At 44.5% G+C, this 14,526-nt stretch overlaps 1 protein-coding gene across 3 annotated transcripts in view; it reads right to left on the bottom strand.

Annotated features, from left to right (window-relative positions):
• Positions 1–1,056: 1,056 nt before the first annotated feature.
• The window catches only part of CPNE4 (copine 4), a 732,756-nt gene continuing 719,286 nt past the window's right edge, over positions 1,057–14,526 (bottom strand). For 2 of the 3 annotated variants that reach the window (XM_060180243.1, XM_060180244.1), the window contains 4 exons: positions 13,311–13,362; positions 9,279–9,412; positions 4,306–4,542; positions 1,091–1,272 (listed from right to left, as the gene is read on the bottom strand). In XM_060180243.1, coding sequence (XP_060036226.1) covers positions 1,147–1,272; positions 4,306–4,542; positions 9,279–9,412; positions 13,311–13,362 — 549 coding nt within the window. In that variant the 3' untranslated portion in view covers positions 1,091–1,146. Of the gene's footprint in view, positions 1,273–4,305; positions 4,543–9,278; positions 9,413–13,310; positions 13,363–14,526 lie in introns of all 3 variants that reach the window. The other variant, XM_060180242.1, reaches the window with a different exon arrangement.

Raw genomic sequence — 14,526 nt, 5'->3', positions numbered from 1 at the left:
CTGGCACAGTCGTTGGCCACGGACGGGTTTCCATCATGTGCTTCTAGGGAAGGAATCTTCGAGGTCCTTGCCAGGGAGTGCACAGGCATGGGGCCATTCATGCAATGATGTGTGCTTTCTCCTTTGAGAGGGCAAGGGCTGGCCAGGAAGGAGCGTTCCCTATTCCGTTGAAGGAAGAGGTGCCACCGTGTAGCAGTGAGACTGATGTGGGGTATGCAGCTCCTGGAATCAGTCTCACTACTTTCTACTCCCACCTCTGAGGCAGGCGGGACTTTTGTGCTGCTGGCAAAGGTGTGGTGCCATTCTCAAGCAGACTAGGTGCCACCCTGTTTGAGATGGTCTCTACAATCCCCCCCTTAAAATCTGGAACCTCAGTCTAAAAGGCATTATCACCTCGGACCTTTTGAGAGAGGCAGAATCTTGGGCCCTGATCTACTGCATCACAGATTCTCACAAGCCCCTGTGAAGGCTGTGTCCCAGGCCCCCTTCTAGATGACTAGCTCTAGATGGCTCAAACTCATGTTCAGTCGAGAGACTATTCCTGGCAGGGAGGAATCAGAGATAACAACTGCAAAAATCAGGTGAGGTTCTTGTTTTTATTTTTATTATTTTTTTTACTTTCAACATGCAAAATACAGTCCATGCATCTGCCATTGTGAAAAGTCATCCTGTAGCAGATAACACCAAAGATAGTTTTTTCTTTTCTTTTCTTTCTTTTTATTGGGGGCTGCTGACATTCAGTAAGTGTTTCAAAATGCTTTACAGTGTAAAGATAATAAGAAATTTAGCAAAATTTCAACAAACCTGTATAAAAAACAGATACAGATACCAGTTTATTTCAAGGCGACATGCTATAATGAATGGAAAGAATTTAGTCATCATTAGTTGTAATATCCTCTGTAAAAAGTTGTTAACCATACAAGGGCTTTAACAGATCCAAGCCTCAGGGCTACACATGCAAAAAAAAAGGATCAATTAGTTAAAAATCACCAAACGTGCTATTTTTTTTCCATGTGTGTATGTGTGTGTGTGTGTGTGTGTGTGTGTGTGTGTGTGTGTGTGTATTTTAAGTACAGGAGATGAAGTATTAAATATTAGCAGGAATGGCATCTCAGAGCTCTGTAAAAGTGGGTAGTGTTCATGGAGCTAGTGTCCTGAAGACTCGTACATTTCTGATGAGCATTTGGGCTTGATCCCTTTGCCATTGTAATAGTCCACGACTTGATTGGGGACTTCAGCCAGGACACTCTTTGCCAGGGCAGCCGGAGATGCCTGCAGGGAGAAGAAATCACCGTGACTTGGGCATCTGGCCAATGGAATCCGAATCAGCCTGAAAGGCTTGAAGCCTTCTCTGAGTAGCTAGTCTCATTCATTCATTTTTTCTTTTGTTCATTTGCTGAATATTTGTTGAGGCACCTACTTTAAGCAAGAGTTAGTTGGCTGTTAGAAAATGAGCCTGAAACTTTGTGATGATAGTTTTTATGCCTGTCTCAAAATAGAAAAAGATCCACATACAAAGCTGGCCTCTTCCCTCTTGCTACAAAAACCTCACAACTGTTATCATAAAAAAAAAAAAAAAAAAAAAGGCCCCAGGTATTGACAGACGTCCTCTGGGAAGCAGAGCCACTGTGGGTTAAGAATCATTCATGTGATGCCCGGTGAGATGGATTTGCTGTTTTCTGAAGACAAAAGGATTCCTCAGTGGTGCTGCCAAGCAGAACTTGCTGCGATGCTAGAACTAGCCCCAGTCTGCACTGTTCAGTATACTAGTCACCACCTCCTCTGATGACAGCACCTAGGAAATGTGGCTCATGTGACCAAAACCCTGGATTTAAAAAGTCTATTTGATTTTAATGAATTAAAAGGCAAATGGCCACCTATGGCTATTTGGACAGTCTGGTTCCTGATCTACGCTCCTCCCCTGTTTGCATCCCTGTCTGCTGGTGCCGGTGAGCAAAGAGGGCAAGGGACAGGGGGTTTGGGAAAAGGTCCGGAATGTCAAGGCGGCTGCTGCTGACACCGGTGATGCTCCTTGTGCTGATCAATCACCTGCTGCAGGTGCTATGCTTTAGGATCGGCACCCTCTCTAGCCTTTCAATTTGTTGTTCGTTGGCTTCCTCTTGCAGATGGGAATCTCTGGAACAGATTGCTCAAGTGACTTATCCAGAGCCACACGGGCAGACCCCATGCCAGAGCGCCAAGCCGTCATACAGAACTGAACGGGAGAGGCAATTCGTGGGCTGCCAGCTACGAGCAAGACACAAACAGCTCCTCGCCTGCCATTTCACTCACGGTGTATGGGATTTGGAGTTGATTAGTTTGGTTAATGCAATGCTTTTCGAGATCCCTGCAGATGAAATGGGTGAAATGGCTCGGTGCTTTGCTCTAGTCACCCGGGCAGCACAGAGCTGGGGAACCCTGCCCTGCTCAGACCTCTTCCCCTCTGGCTGATGACCCCACACTGTAAGGCTCTCTTTGTGGCCACTTCTCTCTGCTTTGAAGTCCCGTGGCTCTCTGCAACTCCCCCAAGCAACTTAGCAGGCACTTTTTTTCTGCTGACATCGAAGGGCCAGTTATACAATTCTCCAGTAAATTCTTTAAGGCTTGAGCCCATGGCTTTATCATTTTGCTGTGATCTCAGTGTTAGCCACTTCTGTCATTTCTAAGGGGCCAGGGAGTAGCTTCAGAGAACTGAGGACTTTGGAGGCTCTCTCGTGCTGGAACAGTTCAAGTTCATACCCAGCCATTGGTATTGGCCGTTATCATAAGCATGGAGGGCAGGGCTCAGTGGGTGGAGTGACAGAAAGTAGCTGTCATATGGGACCCAGGACAGGAGAATACAAAGCACTGGCTGTGGCAGCCTGTGTTACCCTCAAGGAGCCCCAAACACACCAGGGAAGGTCTGAAGGATTCTTCAAGGTCACTACCAGCCCTGAGAGAACCTTTATATGAGGTAACCTCTGGGCTATCTCAAACTCATATGCTCAAGTTTTTGTGGACATTCTATTATTTTTATAGGTGTGTATATGTGTTGTAGGGGTTGGGGTGGGGCCTTATTCATGTGTAATTTCACTGTCCCCTGGTTGACTTTGTCATTCAAACAAAAAGACAGAGAAGGCGAAAGAGGAGGAGATACCACATCACCAGAGCTTCTTTCTCCTGTTGTCATGGCCTTTCCATGTGGTATTGGGGTTTGAATCTGGATTTTGCACATGACGAGGCATGTGCCCTACCCAGTGAGCTTTTGACCCACTTTGATTTAAAAAAATCACTCATGTTTATGACAGAGGAAGAGAAAGAATGAGAGGAAAGGAGGGAGAGGGAGACAGAGGTAGGTAGGTAGATAGATGGATAGATAGACAGACAGACAGACAGGGTGGGCTGACCACCCGCTCAGTTGTGCTTGGGATCAAAACCTGAGACCTCAGATGCGCAAATCCTGTGTTCTATTGCTGACTCTGCTCCCCAGTCCTTTTGGAAATTTAAATGATTCCCATTCTCCCATGGAGTTAATACTTATCCAAACTGGTAAATGCAGAATTGTTGAGGGTACTTTCCGATATCAGATTAGAACATCGTCTAATGGAGCTGTGTGAGGGAATGAGACTCTGCTGACTTACTATCTGCTGTTGATTAGAATTCAAGATGTCAAGTTAGATGACGTTCTGTAAAAAACTGGTAAGACTGCCCAGCAGAGAAGGTAATCTAAGGACTTAAAAACAACAAGAACCCTTTAACTACTTTTGACTCTGCCTTCTCATACCTAATCCAGAGTGCTCCCCTTCTGACCACAGTCCACTGTTTTAAATCCACCTTGGGACCAGCTCTGACATCTTGCTGATTTTCTCTCTAATGAGCTAAATAAATCTTTGAAGCTGCTTACCACAGAATTATAGAAGAATCAGGTTTTGACGATTTGGAAAATGTACTTTGCTAAAGCACATACAAACTCCTGGCAAGGTGGATGGCTTGATAAAAAGAAACAGGCTGAGTTTCGGCTTCTCCTTACTACCTCCAGGTAGCCAACAGAACAGTGGCAGAACAGTCTGCCCAATTGTACGTGGCAGTGGCGGGAGGGGCAGTGGAGATCCTACCTCATATGGATGGGGGCAAATGCCAGTGGAAAGCTACCTACTCCAGTCAGCATGGTAGCTTATCCGTATTTCAAGCTACACTTCTTTATCTGAAGAGTTAGATTTGGTACCCTTATGTGGCTGGGAGGCAGTCTGGTCTAGAGGAGTCCCCACAAACACTGATGGAAATGTGGGGAGAGAGCAGGCTTTGGTCTGCTCAAGATAGACGTACGTGCTTGAAGTTCCTGAAGGGCACGAACTGGACGATGTCTCGAAGGACAGGCTCTCCCTTGGGCGACCGCAGGATTCCATCGTCACCATCCAGCATCTGCATGTCACTGAAGTCGGCGTTGCCCACTCCCACGATGATGACCGACATGGGGAGGTGGGAGGCATGGACGATGGCCTCCCTGGTGTCTGCCATGTCTGTGATGACTCCGTCAGTCAGGATCAGCAGGATGAAGTATTGCTGCGATTGAGCGGAGGCCGGGCCATCATGAGGACAGAACGGGAGGAGAGAGAAGGACAGTGCCAGTTATGCAGGGGGGCAGCAGCTTCAGGGCACAAAGACCTAATCAGGAGTGATACAGAGTTGCTTTAAGTATCTCGGTGGCAGCCCTAAAGATTTAAGACCATGGTGAGTGGTATTAAAAGCAGGCACACTAACTGTAGGCTAATTTATCTAATGGCCACACTCCTGGTGGTCTCACAGCACAGTGTGGTCAGAAGCATAGCAGAGGAGCCCCGAGGGCTGGCTTCACACCTTCTCTGAGATTCCAAGGAAATGTTTTCACAGCTCACAGGTGTTAGTTCCTCATCTCTCCGATGGGGGACTAGATGGTCTAGGCAGCCCTCTCCAGCTCAGAGACTTGTAGTCTCAAGCTGCTCTGTCCAATAGCTCCACAGATACACTGAGTCTTGGAATGTGACTAGAGCAATGGAGGATCTCAACTCCTAATATTATTTCACTTTAAGGAATTAAAATTTACTTTAAAAGTAGATACTCAAGACACTTTGGTGCAGTGGTGTCTCTCTATCTCTATCTATAAAAATCAACTGAGTGAAGCTCTGATGTGATAAAAACAAATAAACAAAAAATAGATGACTATTTAAAATACAACTAGTAGAGAAATTTAAATTGCATATACAATTCTCATTACATTTCCCTGGGATAACACTAGCCTAAAGCCTAGCTAGAAGGTCAGGGTTGCTGGCTCTCTCTCTGAAGGTCGCGCACCAAGGTCTGTCTTGGGTTGCTTGGGGGTGGCCCTCTCCCTGAGGCCCACAGGAAGAGACATGCTGTGGTCCTGAGGCTTCTTGTTCTCCACTCAGGTTGCCATCTGTAGGCTGACTGGCCCCTTTCCACCTGGGGAAGCTCACAAGTGGATCATTTCATCAGAAATGGAGAAAACGCTGCACTCATCATACAAGGAGGACTTGGGAAGAGCTCGGGGGTCTGGAGAAGGGAGCTCATCAGAGACTATTTCTGTGACTTCTGAGAGGCTATTAGTGCTGAGTAACTTCTTGAGAGCCTCAACTATTATAAGAAAGGAAGAGATGCGGCTGTTGCCACACCCAAAATGCTGCTGTTGTCACACTCAAAAGCACTCCCATGCAATCTGCAGTACGCTGAACACCTCCAGAGAATAGATGCGGACTGATGAAATCACTCTAAGTTGCTATATTCCAAAGGAGAAGCTACATTTGGGAAACATCTGCTTTGAATGACCCAGGTTCAAGTCCCTGGTCCCCACCTGTGGGCAGGGGGAGCCTAAGTGGTGACACAGTGCTCCAGGTGTCTCTCTCCCTACCTCCCTCTTCTCTTGCCATTTCTGGTAGTCTCTATCCAGTAAATAAACATAATTTTTAAAAATTTTTAAAGGAAAACATCTTCTTTGAAGATCCATATTTAAAAGTTGTTAACAGTCTGACAGAGCTAGAGTTCTCTGTAGATATGAAAAAAAAAAAAAACTTAAACAAAATAACTCAGCCAAAATACAACTTGGATGGATCACACCTCTATATCTTCTTTTCTGGCCTGTCTGATTTGCTCTTTCTTATCTCCCCAGCTTGCTCACTTCAGGAACAGAAATAACTTGACAGGCATACTACCACACTGAGAAACTTTACAGACATGTAATGTCTTAGGACAGGGTTGGGCAAATATTTTCTGTATTTCTAACTGCTCAAAGATTTCAGACAGTTTTTGAACTTGAGGTAAATGTAGTTTAATTTTCATTAACCTCCAGTGGAAATTTATCATTTTTCTAATTATAAATCTAACCAACAAATCAAATGAGCTTTAGCTGTACTTGTGACTTACTAACAGTAATTGCATATATTCTCCTGCAATTACAGAGGCTAAAAATTGCTCAGTAAATCACTTCCACTCAATACTACTTAGAAATTACAGAAATATAATATTAGATTAGCTACTGGTTCTCATAATGTAATGTTAATGGGAAACGCATTTTACCACTCAGTTATGGTGCTTCCGTGTAACCTTTAAAATAGTTTGCCACTAGGATTTCAATATGATTGGTTTATTTTCTAGTCTATATTTTATTTTATGCAGTTGAGAACACTTTTGAGGATACAGCTACCCATGGAATAGAAAGGTTAAGAACCCTTGGTGTGAAGAGATAGTATTTCCAGATTCTGAGGCTTCCAGGCTTCATCTAGCTAAAAGTAATCGACTGCACACTGCCAGATCGAAATCGTGATGGAAATTTCCAATAAAGTCAGCAGGAACAGTTGCACCCAGTGTCATGCTAGGGAAATGTTCACGGGTGAAATACAGTCTCTGGATGTCCTTGAGGTCTGCTTTAGGTATGGAGGGGGACTTTTTTTTTTTTTCTTCCTAGAAAAGTTTCACAAAATGGAGGGGGAAATCATACAGCTACACATTCCCTAGCACACCTTGCTGAATGGGTTCCAGTTCAGGACCCTTAATAATTAGTGATCACAGGGCTCCTGGACCCCAGGCTGTTTAAAGAGCAGAATCGTCTATAGGAATAGCACCAGTATGCTTGAGCTGGGGTTAATTTCTTTGGGGACATTTGGATTAAATGCTCCCTTTGCTGTTTTCTGACCTGTTCTTTCAGGGAGTCTGGGGTGGAGGGAGGGGCGTCTGGAGATCGAAAACTCACTTTGGTTTGTATCAGTTCAGAATACAGACCTATGTCGGCACTTCGGGTCCTCATACCCCAGAGGGTCTGAGATCAGTCTGCTTTCAAATTGAACTCTGGAACCCTAGAGATACCTTGATGTTCATAGAGACAATGAGGGTTAAAGAAAGCAGACAAGTGTGCACCTAACCCCTTAGCTCAGACTATTAAGAATAGGCTGTTTTTATTTATTTTTAAATTATTTTTATTTGTTTATTTATTGGGTAGAGACAGCCAGAAATTGAGAAGAATGGGGGCGGGTAAAGAAAGGCAGAGAGACACCTGCCATCCTGCTTCACCACCATGAAGCTTTCCTCTGCAGGTGGGAAGTGGGGGCTTGAACCCAGGCCCTTGCACATTATAACATGTGTGCTCCACCAGGTGTACCACGCAGCCCCCAGTCTGTTTTTATAAGATACATTTTTAGATGGTGGGTTTATGAGCAACATATCATTTTATGAATTTGAATTTCTGGTGATTAAAGAAATGTGAAGAAACCCATGAGTTACTAACCCTGCTCACGCTGTATCCCTGGTACCCGGCATCTGGGAGGGGTGGACTGTGCCCGAGGCCACTCTGGATATGGCAAGATGGGGGTGCTGTTGGCTTTGACAAGTGTCTGGAGGGAGGGAAGTCCTGGAAACCCATGGGAGGAGGCAGGCAGGTGGTGAGAACAGAGGGCTTTGAGTGAAATTTTGCTCTGAGGGAGAGTCAAGCATGGGATAGAAGGTAAAGGGTAAAGTGGCACTACGGGGAAGAGTTTAACTTAAATAGGAAATGGTATACTTCAGACTTCAGCAGGAAGGGGAAAGGAGATCACACAGGTGAAGAGGATGTGAATGCTGGACACTTGAGAGGGGCTCAGCTCCAGGACACAAGAGAAGGACTTGGCATTAGATGGCAGCTTTGCTCTCCAGCAAAGACTGCAAACATAGGTGCTTGCTGGTTAGTGAGATGAACTGATGAAAGAATTTGAGAAAAAAATATATATATATATTACCTCCAGGATTATCCGCCAGGCCTTGACGCCTGCACTATGAATCCACTGCTCCTGGAGAGCATTTTTTTTTTCATCTTATTTGATGGGACAGAGAGAAATTGAGAGGGGAGGGGAGACAGAGAGGGAGAGGGGACGACAGACACCTGCAGACCTGCTTCACCGCCTGTGAAGGTTTCCCCCTGCAAGTGGGGAGCCGGGGGCCTGAACTGGGATCCTTGCATGGGTCCTTACACTTCGTACTATGTATACTTATCCCAGTGTACCACTGCCAGACCTCCAGATATTTTTTTAATATAAATACAGTGTTCTAGAACCCCAGATAAAATGAAAGAAAAAATTCAGTATCCTTCCACTAAATCTGAAAAAAAAAAATCAAAAGCTACAAAAGAAACATCAATATCATCAAAACTCAAACTCAGAAAAGCTGCCACGATCAGAGTGCTCAAAAATACTGGAGGGGGGAATGACACTCCAACCTTATGGCCTCATTCTGCAATTTCAGAGATGAAAGAGAGAAGTCGGAGCGCCGCCGCTCTGTTGTGCAACACTAGGAACTGAACCAGGAACCTCAGGCAAGCAAGTCCTGCACTCTGTCATCCCAGCTGCTTTTCTGACCTGCATTTTTCTTAGGGAACTGCCAACCTAACGTCAAAGAAACCTCTGCCGCGCTACCACGTGCTGCCGCATTTAACCTCGAGGGGCAGAGGCGCCCACCCCTTCACTCTGCCTCCACCTGCGGTGCGGGTGCTTATCCTTTTCTTCCCAGCAACCTATCCTGGCTGGCCAATAGTCCAGTGACTCCAGGAGCTTGTGTCGAGGACATCTGAGACCTGTCATCTCTAAGAATCCGAATCTGAGACCAGTCTGATGAGCCCTGTTTTTTAGACGAGGAGACAGAAGAGAGAGGGAAGGTTGAGACACATTTCCAGACTCACCTGGGTAGAAATGTCTGGACACACTATCACAGCGGGATGAGTGCTGTGCCAACAATCTGGGTGCGAGAGTGCCCTTCACAAGCCCAGCCAGCTGTCTCCTTACCGAGGCCTCCTTGGTGTTGGTCTCCTCTGACGCTGACTTGGCGACCTTCTGAATGATGGGGGCGATGTTGGTGGGGCCATAAAGCTGGAGCTTAGGGAGGCAGTTCTGATAGGCTTCCACAACTCCTTGAATCCCTAGAGCGTAATCAGCACCGACCAAGAGCTCAGCAGTTCTCTTAAATATGTAATATATAGTCGACTACATATAAAGAAAGCCCTACACTCCCTCAAAGAGTCCTAACCAACATCATATTTTATGTTTTGGGGTGTGTGTATGTGCTGAATTTTTATTTTATTTACTTATTTATTTTTAACCAGAGCACTGCTTATCTCTGACTTATGGTAGTACCAGAGACTGAACCTGGGACCTTGGAGCCTTAGGCATGAGAATCTTTTATGTAACTCCCCAGCCAATATCTATGTTCATTTTTAAAAAACATTTTTATTATTATCTTTATGTAGTTATTGGATAATATCTCTGTTCTTAAGATAAAGATGAAAAAATGATGCTGCTGAAATAATGATCTCCATTTTAAAATGATTTCACTGTAATAATCTACATAATTTAATTTAAATATAGTCAGATGGGAGAGATAGTATAATGGTTATGCAAACAGACTCTCATATCTGAGGCTCCCAGATGCCAGGTTCAGTCCCCTACACCACCATAAACCAGAGCTGAGCATTGCTCTGGCAAAAAGACAATAATAATGACAATAATTTAAATAGAGTCATATTTTAGATTTAAAACACGGCCACACAGAGGAACACACACACAATGGGGGTTCTTCTCTCAGCTGCATGTCTGAACTGCTTTTTGATGCTGGCATTGCAGGTCAAATGAGGAAAAGTTCTATTTCTTCTGTGTACTGGAGCCTTTTTGAATTGTGGCAACAGTCCACAGTACTTGACATTCTGGGGGTAGCATTTCACAACTGCCACATCTACCGCTGTGGCGGCAGCAGCCCTTTCTCAGAGCTCCCACGCCCCTGTCTCAGATGACTTCTGCTCTGCAGCTGGCATCTAGGGGTTTGCTTTTGTTTGACTTCCTCACTGCCCTTGTTTTGCTTTTTTTTTTTTTTTTTTAATCACAAGCATTACCTTTCTAACTTCAAATCAAAAGTGACCATTTCCCCAAACTTTCCCATAAGGTCCCACATTACGCACAGATTTCATTAGTTCCCAAGGAATGATGAAACAGATACACTTGCATTCCCTCTCTGTTCTTCTTTCTCAACTTCTGTTTACGAGTGGGATCATCCCACACTTATCTTTCTCTTTCTGGCTAATCTCACGTAACATAATTCCTTCTAGCTCCATCCAAGATGGGTCAAAGTTGAATTCATTAGTCCTATCCTCAACTCTGACACCATCTTCCCAGATAATACTCCTAGCTCACCTGCATGTAAACTGTTGGGCTCAGGTAAAATTAGTAAAGTCATGGGCCCTTGGAATAGACCTAAAATAGACTTCCTAGCTCCTTTCAACTTGAAGACCTCAAGTCTCATCTGCTATATTCTTACCTTTAGGTCCTTTATTATTAAAAACTTTGTTCTACTTAAAATTTTTTTTTTCATTATCTTTATTTATTTATTGGATAAAGACAGCCAGAAATCCATAGGGAAGGATGGGATGAGAGGAAGAGAGACAGAGAAACACCTGCAACATTGCTTCACCACTTGTGAAGCTTTCTCCCTGCAGGTGAGGACCAGGGACATGTGTGCTCAACCAGGTGCACCACCACCCGGCTCCAAATTTGTTCTACTTTATATCTTAAAGCTTTTCAGCCACCAAGTTGCAGATGCTACCATGACGCCAATCTGATTTCCCTGGATAGACAACCTCACCAGTGCACCCTGGAACCCCACCTCCTCAGAGCCCTACCCAACTAGGGAAAGGCAGAAATAGGCTGGGGGTATGGGTCCACCTATCAATGCCCATGTTTGATGGAGAAGCAGTTACAGAAGCCAGACCTTCTACCCTCTGCACCCCATAAAGATCTTTGGTCCATACTTCCAGAGGCATAAAGAATAGGGAAGCTTCCAATGGAGGGGAGGGAATATGGAACTCTTGCTCGTGGAAATTGTATGGAATTATACTCCTCTTATCCCACAATCTTGTCAATCATTATTAAGCCATGAAAATACTTGTTCTACAGGTGAAGAAACAGACTGGGAGAGGTTCAGTGATGTGTCCCAGGTAACACAGCAAATGAGGAGTAGCCTTAGCATTTGAACCTGGTCTACCTGACTCTGTGCTATTTGACTTCAAAGCCCCTTTAACTTGCTGACGTGACTCTGGCAGTCGTTCCAAGCCAGCTTTCACAGGGGTGTGTTGTGCCTATTTCTCCAGATGCTACGCTCTGCGTGGGCATGAATCGTGACCTAAGTCCCTGAACGATACGGTGGCAGGTGGGGCGAGTGCCAGCTGCTCTTCCAGTATGGGACAAATGAACAGAATGACTGAGACACCCGTCTGCTGGGGACTGTAGTTTACAGATGAGTGACATTCTTTATCAATATCACTCCCTACTACAAAGGGGGACTTCCATCCTGAGGCCACATGATCCAAATGGAGAGGGTGGACTTTGCTAGAAGAGGCAGCCCTGCTTTTGTAGCCTGCTCACATTAAGATAACCTTGGTTACACATTAAGTATTATAGTTATGACCCACAGTCATAATGCCTTTGTTGATTTTTTTTTCATTTTGTTCAAATGGCTCTTCTTGCAATATGAGGCCTTGCTTCCTCTCGTTTCAGCTCATCTTCCTAGCCCTTTCTGTCCTAAGGCAGCACATTGGGCCTGTTTCTGGCCTAAAGAGACACATGGGAGCCCCTCCTGAGACCAATCTTCACTCCCACTTTGTATGCAATCCAGCTTAGGGGCAATTTGAATGAACATGCTCTGTTCAGCACTTGTCTGCATGCTTCCAACCCCACTGAAAATGCACCCTTTATGTTCTCACTCACAGTCTGTCATTCTCAAGGCAGATGATATTCCATCGCTGGGGAGCCAGAGACGACCCAAACTGCCCCTGCGGCTCCAGACAGACTATGACCCACATAGTCAATGACTGCCACCTCTCCAGATTCAAAGGAGGTCTCGAAACTTTACATCAGGCTCAACCTGATGCTGTTGACTGGCTACGGAAGAAGGGCAAACGCTACAAGAAGAAAGGCAGATGATAAGCTATTCACTGCCTGGATCTGAAGTGAAATCATACTCAGCAGAAGCTCGTTACCATATTTGTCTCTCAAGTATTTTATGGCCTGAGATAAGCAAGTTTGGGCTTCTTTCCAAAGGCTTCAGTCAAAGGAATTCTAAAAATATGAGAAAAAGTAAACCCTAGCTTTTCCATTCTGCCTTGGTGGAAAACCATTGTCACTTAAGGACAGGGTGGTTAGGCGTGAGAGAAGTCTAAGTCACAATGACACTGGGTGAGAGACCATGAGAAGGAATGATGGCAGAATGGGGACTGAGCATAAGGATTATTATGTGAGGACCAATGGTACTGATAGCATAATCTTGGAGTTTTGTGCCAGAAACTGCCAGGTGCTCTATATATTTCACTAGGTCTGAATTAACACTGCATCAACTCTCTCCTTCCTTTTTTTTTTTTTCTATTTCCCTTATTCTTTTGCTTTCACAGAGAGGAAGCTATGAAAAATAAATGATGGAAAACATGAAAATCAAAATATGAAAATATGAAAGAATGATCTCTCAGTGAGTGGTGCCTATCAGTTGAAATTCTATCTCCCCTGTGAATTTATGACTAGATGGATCCAGAATTGGGATCCATCTTGCTATGGGTTTATATCCTCTTCTGCATTCTCTCCTTTCCAGCTTTTTTTTTGTTCTGCCATTCTGGCTCACTGCTGCCTTTGGAGGAGCATGGATGAACTGGGTCCAGATAGCTGACTTCTCTGCTGAGGACAATCCTAATGAGAGACTGCATCAAAGGATGGGAATTTAATGGGAAAGGTACAAACGGAAGAGCTGTGAGACTCTGTGTTTCTTTTTGTATTGTGATTTACCTGCACATTCAGGGTTGTCTTCATTAAAGTTGATAGCGAAGTCATGGGAGACCTAGACACCAATTAAAAATTTAAAAAGGAAGAAAGGAGAATTACAACTTTAATCCAGCAAGGAGGCACTGGGGTGCAGAGTTTGCAAACAAATGCCCATTACATTCATTATGTGTTAAGCAGCAGGAACCATTTTAAGCCTTTCCACAATCAATCTGAGATGGAGGGTGAATGCTAAGCTCCCTGCAGTGTTGAGGTGACAGGAAGATTTTCAGAATCAGATAAATGCTAGCAGGAGGAGGATAAGGCATATGAAAATACAAGAAAAGATTTCAGGAAAGAAGGTCAACTTCAAATTGCTTTCAGATAGAGCTGGCCACAGAGTGGAGGCTGAGATTTGGTTAAACTCCATTTGGATTCAGTGACGAGAAAATAGCGGTAACTCAATAACCCAAGAGCTCTGCTCACCATGGTAACGATTACAGGGGTTCCAGCTAAGCTGTTGACATTTCCAGAAGCATTCTGACATGATAAGAGCAGAACTACTGGGCCAGAGGATTTCCCCATATATACAGGGGGGAAAAAAGACTTGACTCTTTGTTTGGGAAAGTAGTAATGAAGTAAGCACCTCCTTGTGCACTCCAACACAAGTTCACCTATGCACAAGGTCAAATGACCTATTATTTACCTTTTTTTTTTTAACCTGATTTTTTTTTTTAAAAAGGGTTATGCCCTAAATCAGCTGCTAGCAGGAGATGGTGTGTCAATACCCCAGCTTTCTTATCTTTTGGAGCCTGTGTGCTCTTTGGAGAGTCTTCTGGGTTCTCCAGCAGAAGCTTTGAATGTCCTTGGTAGTACTGACTTGTTAGGATAGTCCATGATGACTTTCTCTCTTTTCTCCACCCCTACTGAGCTGTCTTCCACTTCTCAAATAAACGAACTGCACCCAAATCCTTGCTAAAAGTATATTCCCAGGAGAGTGCAAATTAAAACAGAAGTGATTCTGTTTGTTTCAGGGCAAACTATATGCATTTGTAAACTCTCCTATGGGGACATCTGAGCTGCTGTGACCGTCAGGGTCTATCTGGAGAAGGAGTATGTGGATAGTTTTTAGGAAGCAGAGCTAAGAGTACGTGAGAAATACCTGTTAGGATAGCAGGGAGACTCAGCTAACTGTCAGTGTGGAAGCCAGGGATCAGGTGGGCATACGGACTTTAGAAAACAG

This window comes from Erinaceus europaeus, chromosome 21, assembly GCF_950295315.1.
Source record: "Erinaceus europaeus chromosome 21, mEriEur2.1, whole genome shotgun sequence".
In the NCBI taxonomy this organism is placed as follows: Eukaryota; Metazoa; Chordata; class Mammalia; order Eulipotyphla; family Erinaceidae; genus Erinaceus; species Erinaceus europaeus.
Note: the sequence above shows the minus strand (reverse complement) of the source record. Positions and strands in the feature narration are given on the sequence as shown.